The sequence below is a fragment of the Solanum lycopersicum genome, chromosome 4 (genome assembly GCF_036512215.1).
Source record: "Solanum lycopersicum chromosome 4, SLM_r2.1".
NCBI classification, from domain to species: domain Eukaryota; kingdom Viridiplantae; phylum Streptophyta; class Magnoliopsida; order Solanales; family Solanaceae; genus Solanum; species Solanum lycopersicum.
Genome location: NC_090803.1, coordinates 2,475,500 through 2,491,912, shown reverse-complemented (window position 1 = coordinate 2,491,912; position 16,413 = coordinate 2,475,500). Strand labels below are relative to the sequence as shown.

Genomic DNA, 16,413 nt, shown 5'->3' with positions numbered 1-16,413 from the left:
TTCACAAAAAAAAAAAAAAAAGATCATCGCCAAATTGAATAAACAATAGAATTCCAAATAGTACTAAACATCAACAAAACAAACTAAAAATATATATATATATATATATATATATATATATATATATATATAAAATATACATACCCCATCATGATTCATGAAAAATATACATAATAGTAAATACTAAAAATCCCATTTACCTCTCTTTTCTCTTTTGAATTCTCTATTCACTGTGAAAAATCACCATATCTTCAATCAAAGTGGACACAAGATATCAACAAGAAGCTACAATATCCTTCTCTCTTATTTCGCGGACGTATCTTCCCTCCTCGATTGCCTTTGGTGGTGTCGTTTGTTCTGATGACGAGGGACACCACCAAAGGTCATAGGGTCGAATCCTCGGAGGCGATTAGCTTCCTTAGGATCAATCACACATTCAGATTGAGGAACATTGTATCGTGTCCGGTCATAGCAATATGAATATTGCAAGTACTTGTTTCGAAACCTCTCCATTTTTCGCCTTTGGTCAGGGGATATTCTAGTTGGGATGGATGCAGAATCCAGGACTATATCACACTTGGGAGACAATTCAATTGGATCAACACCACATCCATGGAGGACGAAATCGGAGAACTTCGCGACGTAAGGGGCATATTTGTAATTGACTTTGTATTTACCCCCATTAGTAGCCCAACTAGAGCCATCCCATATTGTACCATATAAAGACATTGGCTTAGAAGGGAAGTCCTCACTCATTGCTTGTGTTCTCTTGATCTCTCTTATAGGTACATTATCTACATAAAAGCTGCAAAAAAAATGCACAAAAACAAACAAAGTATAATCAATTGTTGAATAACAACAACAACATGTCCATAGCGTAGTCTCACAAAATAGGGTCTGGAGAAGGTAGAGTGTACACAGACTTGACCTATCCGTACTGTTATGTCATTTTACTAAGATGTATAAGGTTAGAATATAAGTTGATCAAACAAAAAGGAAAAAAAAAAAAACTCCATCTTTAGTACCTCTTGAACAAGGGATGACATTTGCATAGAGGCGAATCAAGAATTTATCTACTTTTGAAATTACGAGTTCAAATTATAAAATTTATTTTTTCCACATGTATATTGTGTTGAAAATACTAGATTCAGTTGAACGTGTAGCTACGAAGCTACATCTGTCACTAACACTGAATGAAGAACAGGACAAATCATTTCCTGCAAAGCACTTGACCAAAATCAAGAAAAGCATAAACGGTCTGGTCTAGTAGTCAATGAACTAAAAAAGGTTATGAAAGACTACGATTTCAATCTCAATATAGATAATAAAGATGTTCGGTAAATTTCCCTCATCCACTTAAGTTTTGGGCAAACTTATCTGAAGTACTTATACTGGTGAGAGATAACATATATTTTATGATTAATGACAGATTGACGTGTGTGAAAGCTGACCCAAAACCGTTTTCTTTTAAAAGGGGAGGTTGAATTAGGTACTTACATGATGTGGCTGTCAGTCCAAAGAATTGTATATGTATGAAAATCTTCAGTTGGATCAAACCAAAGTCCATATCTTTCTTCTCTACCAACATTTGTGCTACCATTTCCATAAATATTAGTTTGAATCCTCCAATTTTTTGCTCTAATATTTCCCAAAAACTCAAAGTCAATTTCATCATGATTCTTCTCAAACATGTCTCCATTTGACATCTGTCAATAGTAACCCCAAAAAAAATTAACAACAATAACATATTCAGTGTAATACTCAAGTAGAGCCTGAGATCTGAAGAAGATAAAATATACGCAAACTAGTCTAACGTTATACTAGTTTGGCTGTGAACTTAATATAACCCTCTTATCAAAACTTATAGTCTAACGTTAATACATTAATCGAAGGGTGGTCAGTTAAACATATTTATCGAAAATATACATATATAAAATTACTTGTTTTCAACTTACATAAAATGCAACCACCACTCCAGCAGTGTAATCTTCTGGTAATTTAATAGAAGCACTGAATAAGCCATGAAGGTACAAGTCTTGTGACACAAATCCAGCTCCTGCACATTAACCCATTAATTTCCAAATGAATAAATTCCATCAAAATAAAGTAAATATATTTTGACTTGACATAATATTTTAAAATTTATAATTTTAAATATATTGTAACAATCATGTAAAACTAAAATAATTTTAAAATATGTGATCTTAAATATACACTAATATATCTTTCAATATAAAAAGTTCTGTTCCATATTAACTGAATTTACGAAGCAATACACATATTAAAAATCAAGTATGTTATTTAAAAAAATCATAATTTTCACTATGCCCTTGTGAAATCATAAATATAACTTTATAGTGTAACTTATCTCCTTGAATATATAAAACTTTAATAAATAAAAGGACGAATATAAAAAGAAAATTCAAATACCTATCTAGAACGTTGAACAATTTAATTATTTTTAACTCATAAACTTCAATTCTTGACTCCGTTTCGAACGTAAATAGTGTCAAATAAGTGAAAAAATAAAATAAAATATGAACCTGTTCTTTCATCTAGAGAAATATGAACTGATTTTCCATCTTGAATGACCATAAGATTATCATGACCAAAAAGTTGTGAATATCCTTCATTAAACGACGACGTTTCGAGATTTTCTGAAAATCCAGAAACTAATACAACAACATAGCAAAATATAAAAATTTCCAGAAGAAAATTCACCATTTTTTGTAATTATTTTTTTAAAAAAAGGGAAGTTGAAGCTTATTATAAAGTTTTGTGAGTATTTATTTAATTTTTTTTTTGTAGTGTCGTATAATATAAGCAAAAGAGAGAGGGGAAAAAGTGTTTTTATGAGCTGTATATTGTTCATATAATATGGACAAATAAATCAGTTGGAATTTGGGAAAAGAGAAACGACAAAATATATATATATATATATAAAAAAGGAGTTATTATTATTATTATTATTTTTTTCAAATTTAGTGGCTTGTGATAAAAGAAGGGAAAAATATAAGTAAATGGATAATAATATACACACGGTACATATATATACACGAGACAAAAGAAACTAAAAAAAGAATAAATTTCCTTTTATGTGGTTTGTTTTGATTGGAGAGAAATGATACGAAATATTTTATTTTTCTTATTGTAATAACTTTTTAATTTTAATATATCAGGTCGTAAATTTCAGATTTTTTAAAAGTTTTTCGCTAAGTAAAGAGCGGACAAATAAATTAAGACGGAAGAAGTAAGCGAAATCATGCTTTAGATTTCTTTTAAAAGCAGTTTTCACATATAACAAACACAAAAATCATATTTGTATATTACAACTATGTTACGTAATTGCGCTACATAGCAAACATAAATATGTATATTTCGATATATATATAATATATATATATATATAAAATAAAATAGTTGTTTATAAACTGTTTCTGTTTCGGTATAACTTGTGTTTGTGTAAAATGAGAAAGCGTAAAAGACAAAAGAAAACTAGGCATAAGAATATTTGTATTGTATAATTATAAGTGTATAGGACAAAGATGTATATATTTCCATGTGTATATACATTTTCTCTCGCTTTATACAAACGAAAACACAATTTATACATTTCTTTTCTGTTTGTATAAGTGAGAGAAGCAAGCGAGATCTGAGAGAGGGAACGAAAATATATGTATATATACAACTTTTTCTCGCTTTATATAAATACAAACGCATTTCATACATTTACATTTGTATGAAAAAAAAGAGAGGCAAACGAGAGAACGACAATGACGAGTGAGATTCACACCCGAAAAAAGATGAAATATCAAAAGTTTATTGTGGGGTATAACTAAATTGAACTATTTTTTTTTTTAAAAATGTAGTTTATCTATCCTCGTTACAGTAAGAGAGCATCAGAAAAATTAAGAATATATTTTTATTGATGTAATAATTTGTTAATAATTAGTCCTATTATTTTATTATTTTGAATAAATAGAAACTGAATATAGACATTTGTAAATCAAGCTCCGAGTACATAATTGATGGTCCAAAAAAAGTGTAAAAAGTCAATTTGTTCAAGCCATAATTTAGCACACAAGTAAAGAATAAAGTTTTACCAGAAGAATAATAAATGTAAATGTTGACTTTTGTACTCATAAAATAAAAAATAGTGCTAGTAATATCTCATAAAAATAAAAAATAGTGCTAGTAATATTCTTCCCACTTTTCGTTCTTATGAGTATTTTTTTTTATTATTATAAGATGCTACTATTATTACAAACGCAAAGCTAATCTTTAACGGTGTGTTTGATACTTAAAAAATATATTGAAACAACTTTCATAGGAAAAATATTTTAGTTTTATAATTTTAAATTAAAAATATATTAATATATTAAATGTTTTTTAGTTCAGTAGTTTTAAAATATACCAGATCAAAAGTTAAAATTAAAAAGTTATTAAAAAAATAAAAAGCATTTAAAAATAAATTTTAAAAAAATAGAACAAACAAATTTAAGTGTAAAAAAGATGACATGTTATTCGTAAAAATTCGTTTTTTCTACATAAATTAATTTTTTTTGCAAAATTTCCCAAAAATATGGAGATTGACATGTGGCACATTACAAAAGAAATACAAATGACGTGGCATTTTGATTTCCATATCATCACTACACTTGGCATAATGTATTTGAAGAAAAAGGGAAACAAATTAACCTTTTATTCAATGATTCACATGAAAAATAATTCTATAACAATCCTCAGACATAATAATATTTATCATAACGATCAATTTTCTTTTGTTACTTCTGTTGATCCAATTTATTTGTGTATTTTCTTTAATGTTCTTTTAAAAGGAAAAAAGATTGATCGAAGAAGTATTGAAAAGAGGTGATTAGATATTATAAGATATAAATTTATAGTTATCGAAGACATGACTCTAGATAAAAATGAGTGAAGGTTATGTATTAGTGTAAGGGATAATAGTCGTAGTCTTGTAGTTTTTGTCATATGCGATTTATTATATTTTCGATTATTTAACTATTTGATGTTTGTTAGTATTCATTTCTCGTAGACTTTTCGTTGCTTTTCTTATACTATGCTTTCTTCATTGTTTCTTATTTTTCAATTTGAATTTGATACGCTCGAGCCGTGGCAGAACCACGTTATAGTCACGCGGTTCATTAGAACATTTTTCAACGAAAAATTATATCATTTATACATAGTTAAATTATTATTTTTTTAGATATATATTATCATAGATGTCGAACGTCCCCCTTTGACTACTTCTTGTCTGTTTCTTCAAATTTTAAACTTCCTTATCAAAAATTCTGATTTCTCAAAGACTTGATTACTCTTAAATATAAATTTTTCGGAAATAATTTCTCTTTCTTCACGGGATAGTAATAAAGCTTATCTACACTGCTATTTTTTCCAGACTTCACATAGCAAAATTTTAATAAATATATTATTATTATGGTTCTCATTGATTAACTCTATTATCTTTTTCATTATATTAATCTCAAATCGCTTTTATTAAGTAAAAAAATAAATATAAACTAATACTTATAAAAAATATATAAGAATTAATTATAAGATATCCCACCGAAAGTGCAATGAAACGAAAATTATAAAAGAGGAAAAAATGTTTGCAATATGGTAGGGTTCTATCTACACATTCATTTCACCTAACTCCATTTTAATTTCTTTTTTATTCTAAAACCAAAGTACTTTTGTTCCTTTTCTGTAGGCCCTTTTAATTATCTTTTCAAAGACAACTATAAATCACAAAAACTATTATTTAAATAATTTGAAGATGGTTTTATATTGATTGTATATATTTCTCTATCTGTTTTTAATTATAAATTTTGATTCGAGTTTTAGAAATAATGGAAGTATTTATAAGAGTATTTTCTCTCTCTATATATAGACGAACTAGATATGATATAAATTTTGATTCGAGCTTTAGAAATAATGGAAGTATTTATAAGAGTATTGTAATGACCCGAAGGTCATTTTCAAAAATTTATTCAAAATTTTAATTTTTACCCATCTCGGTAGTTGCCTTGAGTCAATTTTTATCAAATTGTGAAGTTGATTTGAAAATTTTGAGCTATTTATAATTACGATAGTTTAGTAGAGGGGTGATTTTAAATAATTAATGTTATTTGGGAGCTAATGATATTAATTCATTATTTATTTAATATATTACTTGGCTCAAAAACATTAAAATAAGGAAATAAAATAGTAGGGTTTAACATTTTAGTCCACAATTTAAAAGAGGAAAAAAAGATTGTACGAGAGAGGCACAATCGGCGCAGCAAGAAAAACACTTCGTGCTTCAGGTAAATTTCAGATCACATTCTTATAATGTAAAGTAATTGCCAAGAGTAGCAGTACACATTAATATAATATTATTTATTTAAGAAAGAATCATGTATGTGGTTGTTTAGAAAAAATGTCGGCCAAAACAAGCCTATTGTAGTTAATTATGATTATTATTTAATGAATTTGAGGTTCCAATAATGAGCTAGTCATTTGAAACTTAAGATTTTGATAAGTTTTGGACAATGTGGGTATGTTTATGTATATTGAATCATTACTGGGTTACTGCTAGTTGAATTCATGTTGGGTTGGAATTATTCTTATAGTTATTCTATCATAATTTAAGTTTGAGCATATTGAGATAGGTAATTAAATATTAAGTATAGTATACTATAATATATGTTATTCGGAGAATTAAGATTTAACCCTAAACTTGAAATTCAGAAAATATGAGATTTGATCAATTGGTTGGAATAAAGATTTAGAAATTTTATTATAAATTCGGATGAGTTTTGGGTCTAAGCTAGATATATAGCAATATGAATGTTGTTAGTTTCGAAATTATATCGTGGTTATTTATGTGAATAGATTTTATTGGTTTGGAAGTCAACCAAAAGAGGAAGGCTCAAGTTTTGGAGTCATTGTTCGACTATTTGAGGCAAGTGGATTTCTAAACTCTTGTTAAGTGTATGAAATGCGTGTATTTTCTTGTGGTATATGTTTGTGAGTAACGAGATTTGGATTATGAGTTGGCTTGTCCACCTTGATTAATTTTAATGATGAAAACAAAGGGTAATAAAAGGCAATGTGAATAATTGGTTGTGTGTGATGTGTTGATAATGGAGAATGGTTTGAAAGGCTTTTTGAATCATTATTGTTGTGAATTGTGCAATGTTATGAAAATGGTGATATCCTCTTATTTGTGTGAACATGTCATTTGAATTATTTTGAGACATGATTGTGAAAAGTGTTATGTGCATTGAGAAAGAATGAGAACTTAAAGAGGATGTATCATTTCGAGGGACGTATCGCGCGCCGCGATGGATACTATATTTCGAGGGACGTATCGCGCGCCGCGATGGATACTATATTTCGAGGGACGTATCGCGCGCCGCGATGGTTACTATTATCGAGGATCGTGTCGTGCGCCGCGACAGATGCATGGACAGATATGTCCCCCATGGGTCCCGGACTGAGAGACAGCAGGTGTGTATCAGTAGGTCAGACATGCATCATTATACTTGACATTGCATTACACATACTTATCATTGGTGAACTTGATATTGTGTTTTGCTGATCTTGTGATTGCCTTTCTGCGGAATTTGTGATTGATAATACTGAGCTTGTTATTGAGGATATGTAATTTGATAAAGTGTGATTGTGGAAGATATATATGTAATTTGTATAAATGTTGTTGTAAAGTACGTGCTATGTAAATATGAATTGTTAGGTTAGACTGAATTTTATGCAGGTTGTAGTTGTGGAGGTTCGGTTGGGGAGGTAGGGGTACCCGTATTTCATCCCCTTAGCTTGTGTTTAGCCGTTTACTTGCTGAGTACCGTGTGGTTTGGTACTCACCCCTTGCTTCTACAAATTTTTGTAGGTTATGAGCCTGGATTTTTGTTGTACTTGTCATTCTCTTCTTTTCCGAGGCTTCTTGGAGATTTGCCAGGTAGCTGTTTCCATCGCAGCAGACTTTCTTCTCCTTAATTATGATCTTGTTCTATTCTAGAAACAAGTTCATTAGAGACTTGAGTTTTTCTTTTGAATCAATTGTAATACTTTAGAGGCTTGTACACGTGACTACCAGGTTTTGGGGGTTTTATTAAGTTACTTATCTTTATTTCCGCACTTTATTGTAATGGTTGAGTTTTAGGCTGACTTGTCTTGGTGGGATAAGACGAGTGCCATCACGCCCATTTTTGAGTCGTGACAAGTATTTACTCTCTCTCTCTCTCTATATATATATATATACGAACTAGATAGATATGATATAAATTTTAATTAATTAAATATTTAAATATTAAACACCATAGTAAAATACTCAATTAGATATGATATAAATTTTAATTAATTAAATTTCTTAATTTTAAATATTAAACACCATAGTAAAATACTCAATTCTGTAATCCAAACTTTTTTTTTAAAAAAAATCTAAAAGAGAGAGTGAGGGAAACCTGCATGGAACATCAAAGAAATCATACACAAATTCTCACACACTAACACACACACATATATATACATACATACATATATATATATATATATATATAAACTTAATTACATCTTGAGAGTGTAAATTATTTTACATTATCAAATATAATTTAAGTGATAGCAACAATTACCTAATCACCATATTGACGTCCAACTTTAGACATTTAAGTAATTTGTTTCGAAATAATTTAATAGAATAAATTATTTCCACTATTAAAATAGTATTATATTATTTTAAAAAGTAAATATTAAAAGTTTCAATGTCTCTTAAAAAAAAAAACAAAAAATGAAAGGAAACAAAAAAAAGAGCTAGTGATAGAGAGTTGCACGAGTGCCAACTTACCATTGATTGTTACATTTTTTTTGGATAAGAATAGAAATATTGAATTGCCAAAAGCCAACTTGTCATTAATTCATGAAAATGAAACGAATTTCTGTGTCTTATTAGAATCGGATTAAATTTAAATTTGCACTACATAAAAATAAGATTGATAAAAGGTTATTTGAATATGAGATATTTGGTTAAAAATAAAAAAGTATTCTTTTCTTTATCATAATTCTTATTGATCAACACTTCCCTTTTAAATAAAATGTGCATTATATCTGAATTTTCGATACCTAATATAAATATCAAATAACTGATGAGTAATAAAAAGAGAAAAATGAAAAATTAAGAGATGTTGAGATCTCTTCATGTGCAGTTGGGGGCCAGCTAACTTCATGTTGTATTTATTTGGATTTTTATATATAAGAAGAAACTTCCATAAATAAGCAAAAAGAAATGAAATTTTCTTGAAATGTGACACTTCAATACCTAAGTGTCTACTTCAAAAATAATAATGAAAATTTAACAAAGAAGCATTAACTCCATGGGATGGACCCAACTCTAAATTTTTTTTTATAAAAAATCAAAGTTTACGTGTTGAGTTGGTAACATTTGACATTTTGAGGGGTGCCCACATAAATTAGTGATTTTTTAGGATTAACATGATCATGATCTATAGTGAACTTATATTAATGTTAATATATATATTTATTTATATATAAATATAACAATAAGAGATTTAATAAATAATAAATATCTTTTGTGATTGTAAATTATTTTATCAAAGTTAAACGAGAATATATCATTCAATTTAAGCTTGAATAAGTGAGTCATATAAATTATAACAGAGAAATATAAGTTTTACTTGTATTATTCTGAATTATTTAAAATTTTAATATTGTATTTTGAAGCTATACGACCAAGGATAAAAAGGACTATACATTAGTGAACTATAGGCTAAATGATTGTAATTTTTTTTTTCTCTTTATAGTTTAATCTTGACATAATTCCTACCACATACATTTGACCAACACAAAAGAGGGGAACAAATTTGCTTACTTGCAAAGAAGTGGAGATCCAAAGAGACTAGTTCCAAAAAAGTTGGTATCACAAATTGGAAAACCAATTTAATGTTTAATTTATAAATTACATGACACACGATAGATAGAAGAGCATGAAAGTTACCTATTAAGGAAGAAGGTTAGTAGATTTAGAGGTGTTGTTTTAATCTTCGAAGGTTTAGGTTTATTGGTGTTTGTCGCAGTACTAGTCGTATTATCATAATTCTTGATTTTATCTATTATTGTATATGTATTTTGTTGATAATGTTTCGATTATCGCACTATTGTGTTGCTTTTGTTCATGATGTTTGTTGAATTATTGAAAATCTGTAACTAAATCTATGAAGATGAAGAGAATAGAAGATGAAGAAGATGGAGAAGATGAAGAAGACAAAGCTCATTGAGAGAATTGTGTACTGTATATTCCAGAAAATTAGTTACAATATTGGTTGTTACAACATATTTATAATGTGACTAATTATATCTAACTACCTATCATGTGCAAGTTAAGATGCTTATAACTAATTTCTAACTAACTTGATAAAACACTAACTAACTCACTAATTGTATTTACTTCAACCTATTCCCATTTCATCACTCCCCCTCAAGCTGGCAGGTGCAAAAATGTTCAGCATCCCCAGCTTGCCAACTAAATATTCATGTTGTACTCTTGGAATCCCTTTTGTCAATATGTCTGCTATTTGATCCTTGGTTCCAACATGTTCAGTCTTTACTAACCCTTCTTGAATTTTCTGCCTAATAAAATGGCAATCAATTTCAATATGTTTTGTTCTCTCGTGAAACACAGGGTTTGCAGCAATTTGCAATGCAGCTTTGCTGTCACTGTAAACTTTAACAGGTATCTCAATGCCAGCCTCCAATTCTTTCATTAGAGTTGTCAACCATACTATCTCAGCTACTGCACTTCCCATACTTCTGTATTCAGCTTCTGCTGAACTCCTAGACACAGTGGTTTGTTTCTTTGACTTCCAAGAAATCAATGAATCTCCATACTTGACCAAGAAACCTGATACCGACCTTCTTGTATTTGGACATGATGCCCAATCTGAATCACAGTATACTACCATAGTATTAGATTTATTACTACTCATCAAAATTCCTAAACCTGGATGTCTCTTGACATATCTGATTATCCTCATTGCTGCATCCCAATGAGATTTCTTTGTGTTGTGCGAAATTTGAGATAATACGAGAAAATATATAAACGCAAAAAACAAGACAACAGATTTACGTAGTTCACCAATAAATTGGCTACGTCCACGAGAAGAGAGGGAGCAGTTTTATTATGGAGAGACAAAAACAGAATTACAAAATAGGGTTCGCCATAGCGTCTATATATATATAGTGCTAAGACCCCCGTCCTTTCTGTTTGTAACGGGTCCGATTCAAGGCATTCAACAAATCTCCACCTTGACTTGAATTCTCCGAACAGATTCTTCAGACGCACTATGATAGTGCCAGGCCTCCCCCTCTTCCTCAGAGTTGCCCCGCAGGGCAATTAACAGCTTCTGATGTTGAGCAAGTCCAAACAGTGTTGAAACTTGCTCTGTGGAACCAGCTTTGTGAACATATCAGCAGGATTATCAGCAGTTCCTACTTTCTTCACCTTGATTCTCTTCTCACTTCTCAGAAAATGATACCTTACGTCAATATGCTTGGTTCTCTCATGATGGACTTGATCCTTGGCTAGACAAATTGCGCTCAAACTGTCACAATACACCGTAGCCTGATCATGATGCAGACCAAGATCACTAACCAGCCCTTTCAACCAAATCCCTTCTTTTGCAGCCTGTCAAGGCCATGTACTCCGCTTCCGTAGTAGACAAAGTCACTGTAGGTTGCAAAGTTGCCTTCCAACTGACGACGGATCCTCCAAGGGTAAACACATAGCCAGTCATCGATCTTCTTGTGTCAACATCTCCAGCATAGTCTGAATCAGAATAGCCAGTAACCAAGCACTGAGTATCACCTCCATAAATGAGACCAACGTCAGATATACCTCTAAGGTACCGGAAAATTCTCTTCACAGCCTGCCAATGTTCTCTCCCTGGTTGTCCCATGAATCTGCTCACTACACTGACTGCATGTGCTAAATCTGGCCTTGTACAGACCATAGCATACATCAAACTTCCTACGGCACTGGCATAAGGGACTCGTGACATATACTCCTTCTCTTCTTCTGACTGTGGAGCGAACATGGCAGTGAGGTGGATATTGGCAGCACTGGGGGTATCAATAGGCTTAGATGAAGACATGCCAAACCTCGCCAAGACCTTCTGAATGTAGCTTCTCTGTGACAAGAAAAGTTTCCTTCTCTCTCTGTCTCTAATGATCTCCATCCCTAGAATCTTCCGAGCAGCTCCCAGATCCTTCATCTCAAACTCAGCACTAAGTAAACCCTTCAGCTTCTGAATGTCATACTTCTTCTTTACAGCTATCAGCATATCGTCTACATAAAGCACCAGATAGATGAACGAATCATCCTTGAGCCTATTATAGTAGACACAACAATCATATGAGCTCTGAGTATAGCCCAACTTCGCCATATAGCTGTCAAACCTTTAGTACCACTGCCTTGGAGACTGCTTAAGTCCATATAAGGACTTCTTCAACTTGCAGACGTGATTTTCCTTCCCTGGAACTTGGAAACCATCTGGCTGAGTCATGTATATCTCTTCCTCCAACTCTCCATGTAGAAACGCTGTCTTCACATCAAGTTGTTCAAGCTCTAGATTCTGATGTGTAACTATCGCTAGTAACACTCGGATGGAAGTATGTCTGACCACTGGTGAGAAGATCTCATTGTAGTCCACTCCCTCTCTTTGGTTGAAACCTCTAGCAACAACCCTGGCTTTATACTTGACTCCTTCTGCTGATGATATCCCTTCCTTCTTCTTGAAAACCCATTTGCAAGTAATAATCTTTCTTCCCGAAGGCTGTATGACCAGATCCCATGTCTGATTCTTGTGTAGGGACTCCATCTCATCTCCCTAGCAGCAAACCATTTTTCAGAATCAGGACTTAAAATGGCTTCTTTGTAAGTAGACGGCTCAGATGTATCTACCTCTTCAGCAACCTGCAGTGCATAACCCACCATGTCCTCAAAACCATACCTCGTAGGTGACCGAACTCCAACCCTCCTTGGCCGATCTTGAGCTATACTCTGATGGATATCTGATGGCATAGATTCTGGAATATCAGTTTCTGTCTGTGGCTCTTGATCCTCCTCTTCAGGTTCCTTTAAATCGCTCTCGTTCTGAATGACTTGAAACTCCACCTGTTTGTCAAGACTCCCAGTTTCTGACGTAGTTGTAGGCTTCACAATGGTTCTAAGAAAAGAACTTTCATCAAAGACAACGTTCCTGCTCATAATAACCCTCTTTTTTGCTGGAGACCAGATTCTGAAACCTTTCACTCCATCTCCGTAGCCCACAAATACTCCCTTTTTAGCTCTTGGTTCTAACTTACCTTCACTGACGTGATAGTAAGCCGTACAACCAAAAGCTTTCAGATTTGAATAATCAGCAGCTTTTCCTGACCACATCTCCATAGGTGTCTTGCACTGTATGCCTGTATGTGGTCCGCGGTTAATCAAGTAGCAAGCTGTACTAACCGCTTCTGCCCAGAATCTTCTATCTAGCCCAACATTAGAGAGCATGCACCTTGCTCTCTCCAGAAGTGTTTGATTCATCCGCTCAGCTACACCGTTTTGCTGTGGTGTATTTCTGACTGTACGATGTCGAGCAATCCCTTCATCCTTACAGAATTGATCAAATTCAGACCAACAGAATTCCAGCCCATTATCAGTTCGCAACCTCTTGATCTTCTTCTCTGTTTGATTTTCCATCAAAATTTTCCATCAAAATTTTCCACTCCTTGAACTTCTGGAAAGCTTCACTTTTATGCTTCATCATGTACACCCAAGTCATCCTTGAGTAGTCATCAATAATGGACACAAAATCTGCAGCCTCCCAAAGACTCAACACGGCATGGACCCCAGCAATCAGAATGGATATAATCAAGTGTGCCTTTTGTTCTATGAATGGCCTTTGGAAACTTGTTGCGATGTAGTTTTCCAAAAACACAATGTTCACAAAACTCTAGGCTCTTAACCTTATGACCAACAAGAAAATCCTCCTTTGACAGAATTTGCATCCCTCTTTCACCCATATGACCAAGTCTCATGTGCCATAACTTAGTCATATCCTTCTGGTGAAATTCTGACGATGCAACATGGGCTGAACCTGTAACCGTGGAACCTTGTAGAAAATACAAAGTACCACGCATGACACCTTTCAGAATCAGATTTGAACCCTTCCAGACCCGCAAGACTCCATCTTTTCCCGACCAGCTGAATCCCTTGCTGTCCAAAAGACTGAGAGATATCAGATTTTTCGTCATCAATGGAACGTGCCTGACCTCGTTCAATGTGCAAAAGCTACCGTCATGTGTCCTTATCTTGATCGAGCCTGTCCCAACCACCTTGCAGACAGAACTGTTGGCCATCGAGATGCTGCCTCCGTCTACCTGCTCATAAGTCGTGAACCACTCTCTCCTAGGACAGATGTGATAGGATGCCCCAGAATCGAGAACCCACACATCTGAATGATGAGTGTGCTCATCCGCAACTAGGGCAATATCTTCTTCAGAATTGGTGTCTTCTTCAGCAACAGCAGCAGACACTGATTGTTTTTCCGATTGCTTCTTCTTCTTCAGACAATCAAATTTCCAATGTCCCTTCTCCTTGCAGTAATTACAAACATCATCCGGCTTTGCACCCTTTGACATCGGCTTATTTTTCTTTCCGCCATTTTTTCTTCCCTTTCCGCTACTGGTGAACAGACCGGAAGGCTGTATGTCCGTACCTGTGCCGTTAGCCTTATGCCGTAATTCCCTGCTATGAAGGGCCGATCTGACTTCTTTCAGTGACACAGTATCTTTCCCAACAATGAACGATTGAACAAAATTCTCAAACGACATTGGGAGAGATACTAACAGAATCAGGGCAGCATCTTCATCCTCGATCTTCACATCGATATTACGCAATTCTAATAACAAAGTATTCAATTGCTCTAAGTGTTCCCTGAGTTGTGTACCTTCAGCCATTCGTAAATCGAATAGACGTTGTTTCAGAAGCAGCTTGTTGGTTAGAGATTTTGTCATGTACAAACTCTCCAGCTTCAACCACAGACCAGCAGCAGTCTCTTCATCCGAGACCTCCGTGATGACGTCATCTGCGAGACACAGCATGATCGTCGAGTGCGCCTTTTCCTCCAGAATCGCCATCTCAGGAGTAACGACGGCGTTCTTGTCTTTCGACAACGGCGCCCAGAAACCTTGTTGTTTCAACAAAGCCCGCATCTTGATTTGCCATAAACTGAAACTGTTCCTCCCTGTGAATTTGTCGATTTTCACGTTTAAAGCAGACATCTCGAATTCTCCAAGAACACCGATTAACCGAGAGGCTCTGATACCAATTTGTTGTGCGAAATTTGAGATAATACGAGAAAATATATAAACGCGAAAAACAAGACAACAGATTTACGTAGTTCACCAATAAATTGGCTACGTCCACGGGAAGAGAGGGAGCAGTTTTATTATGGAGAGAGAAAAACAGAATTACAAAATAGGGTTTGCCATAGCGTCTATATATATATAGTGCTAAGACCCCCGTCCTTTCTGTTTGTAACGGGTCCGATTCAAGGCATTCAACACTTTGGCTGCTGTAAAAATTGACTAAGAGTTTGTACTGAGAATGCTATATCAGGTCTTGTTAAAGTCAAATACAATAATCTTCCAATGACTCTTTGATACTGTCCTACATCTTCTAACATGTCATCATCTTCCTTTCCAGTAAGCTTATCTAGCTCAATTGCTGTCAACTTCTCATTCATTTCTAATGGTGTCCACGCAGGTTTAGCTCCCACTAATCCTGTTTCTGAGATTATCTCTAATGCGTATTTTCTTTGGTTGATTAATATTCCTTTTTTTGGCCTGCTAAACTCCATACCAAGAAAATATTTCAAATTTCCTAAATCTTTGATCTTGAATGCTTTGTGTAATTCTTCCTTGGTCCTTTTAATCAACTCCAAATCATTCCCTGTTACTAACATATCATCCACATAAATAAGGATGATCACAGTGCTTTTACCTTCTCTTTTTATAAACAATGAATGATCCAATTTGCTCTGTTGAAATTGAGAATGCAGCAAAGCTTATGTTAATTTCACATTCCATTGTCTACTTGCTTGCTTGAGCCCATACAAGGATTTAACAAGTCTACAAACTATGCCAGACTCCCCCTGACTTGGAAAACCTTGTGGCAACTGCATATATACTTCATCATGAAGATCTCCTTGAAGAAATGCATTATAGACATCAAGTTGATGAATATGCCAGTCATGTTGAGCAGCTATAGATAATACAGTTCTCACAGTAGCAATTTTGACATCTGGAGAAAAAGTCTCATTGTAATCAAGACCTTCC

The 16,413-nt window shown here is 33.3% G+C and overlaps 1 protein-coding gene and 1 long non-coding RNA gene across 2 annotated transcripts; one reads left to right on the top strand and one right to left on the bottom strand.

Moving 5' to 3' along the window:
- Positions 1-34: 34 nt before the first annotated feature.
- On the bottom strand, positions 35-2,734 carry LOC543511 (probable xyloglucan endotransglucosylase/hydrolase protein 27). The gene is made up of 4 exons (NM_001309790.1): positions 2,544-2,734; positions 1,956-2,056; positions 1,498-1,706; positions 35-805 (listed from the first exon to the last, which is right to left on the bottom strand). Exons 1-4 carry the CDS (start codon positions 2,722-2,724, stop codon positions 304-306), a joined length of 993 nt encoding a protein of 330 aa, NP_001296719.1. The 5' UTR covers positions 2,725-2,734; the 3' UTR covers positions 35-303.
- Positions 2,735-6,892: 4,158 nt separating this feature from the next.
- LOC138347876 (uncharacterized) lies at positions 6,893-8,242 on the top strand. The gene is made up of 2 exons (XR_011220442.1): positions 6,893-6,964; positions 7,910-8,242. It is a non-coding gene; the product is annotated as an uncharacterized lncRNA (long non-coding RNA).
- Positions 8,243-16,413: the final 8,171 nt, after the last annotated feature.

Excerpts from the sequence above, each read along its gene's own strand:
- LOC543511 (NM_001309790.1), bottom strand. The coding sequence starts at position 2,724 with ATGGTGAATTTTCTTCTGGAAATTTTTATATTTTGCTATGTTGTTGTA. Across the intron at positions 2,057-2,543 it reads TTCTCTAGATGAAAGAACAG|GAGCTGGATTTGTGTCACAA; the intron begins GTTCATATTTTA and ends GTTAATGTGCAG. Across the intron at positions 806-1,497 it reads TGGACTGACAGCCACATCAT|CTTTTATGTAGATAATGTAC; the intron begins GTAAGTACCTAA and ends TTTTTTTTGCAG.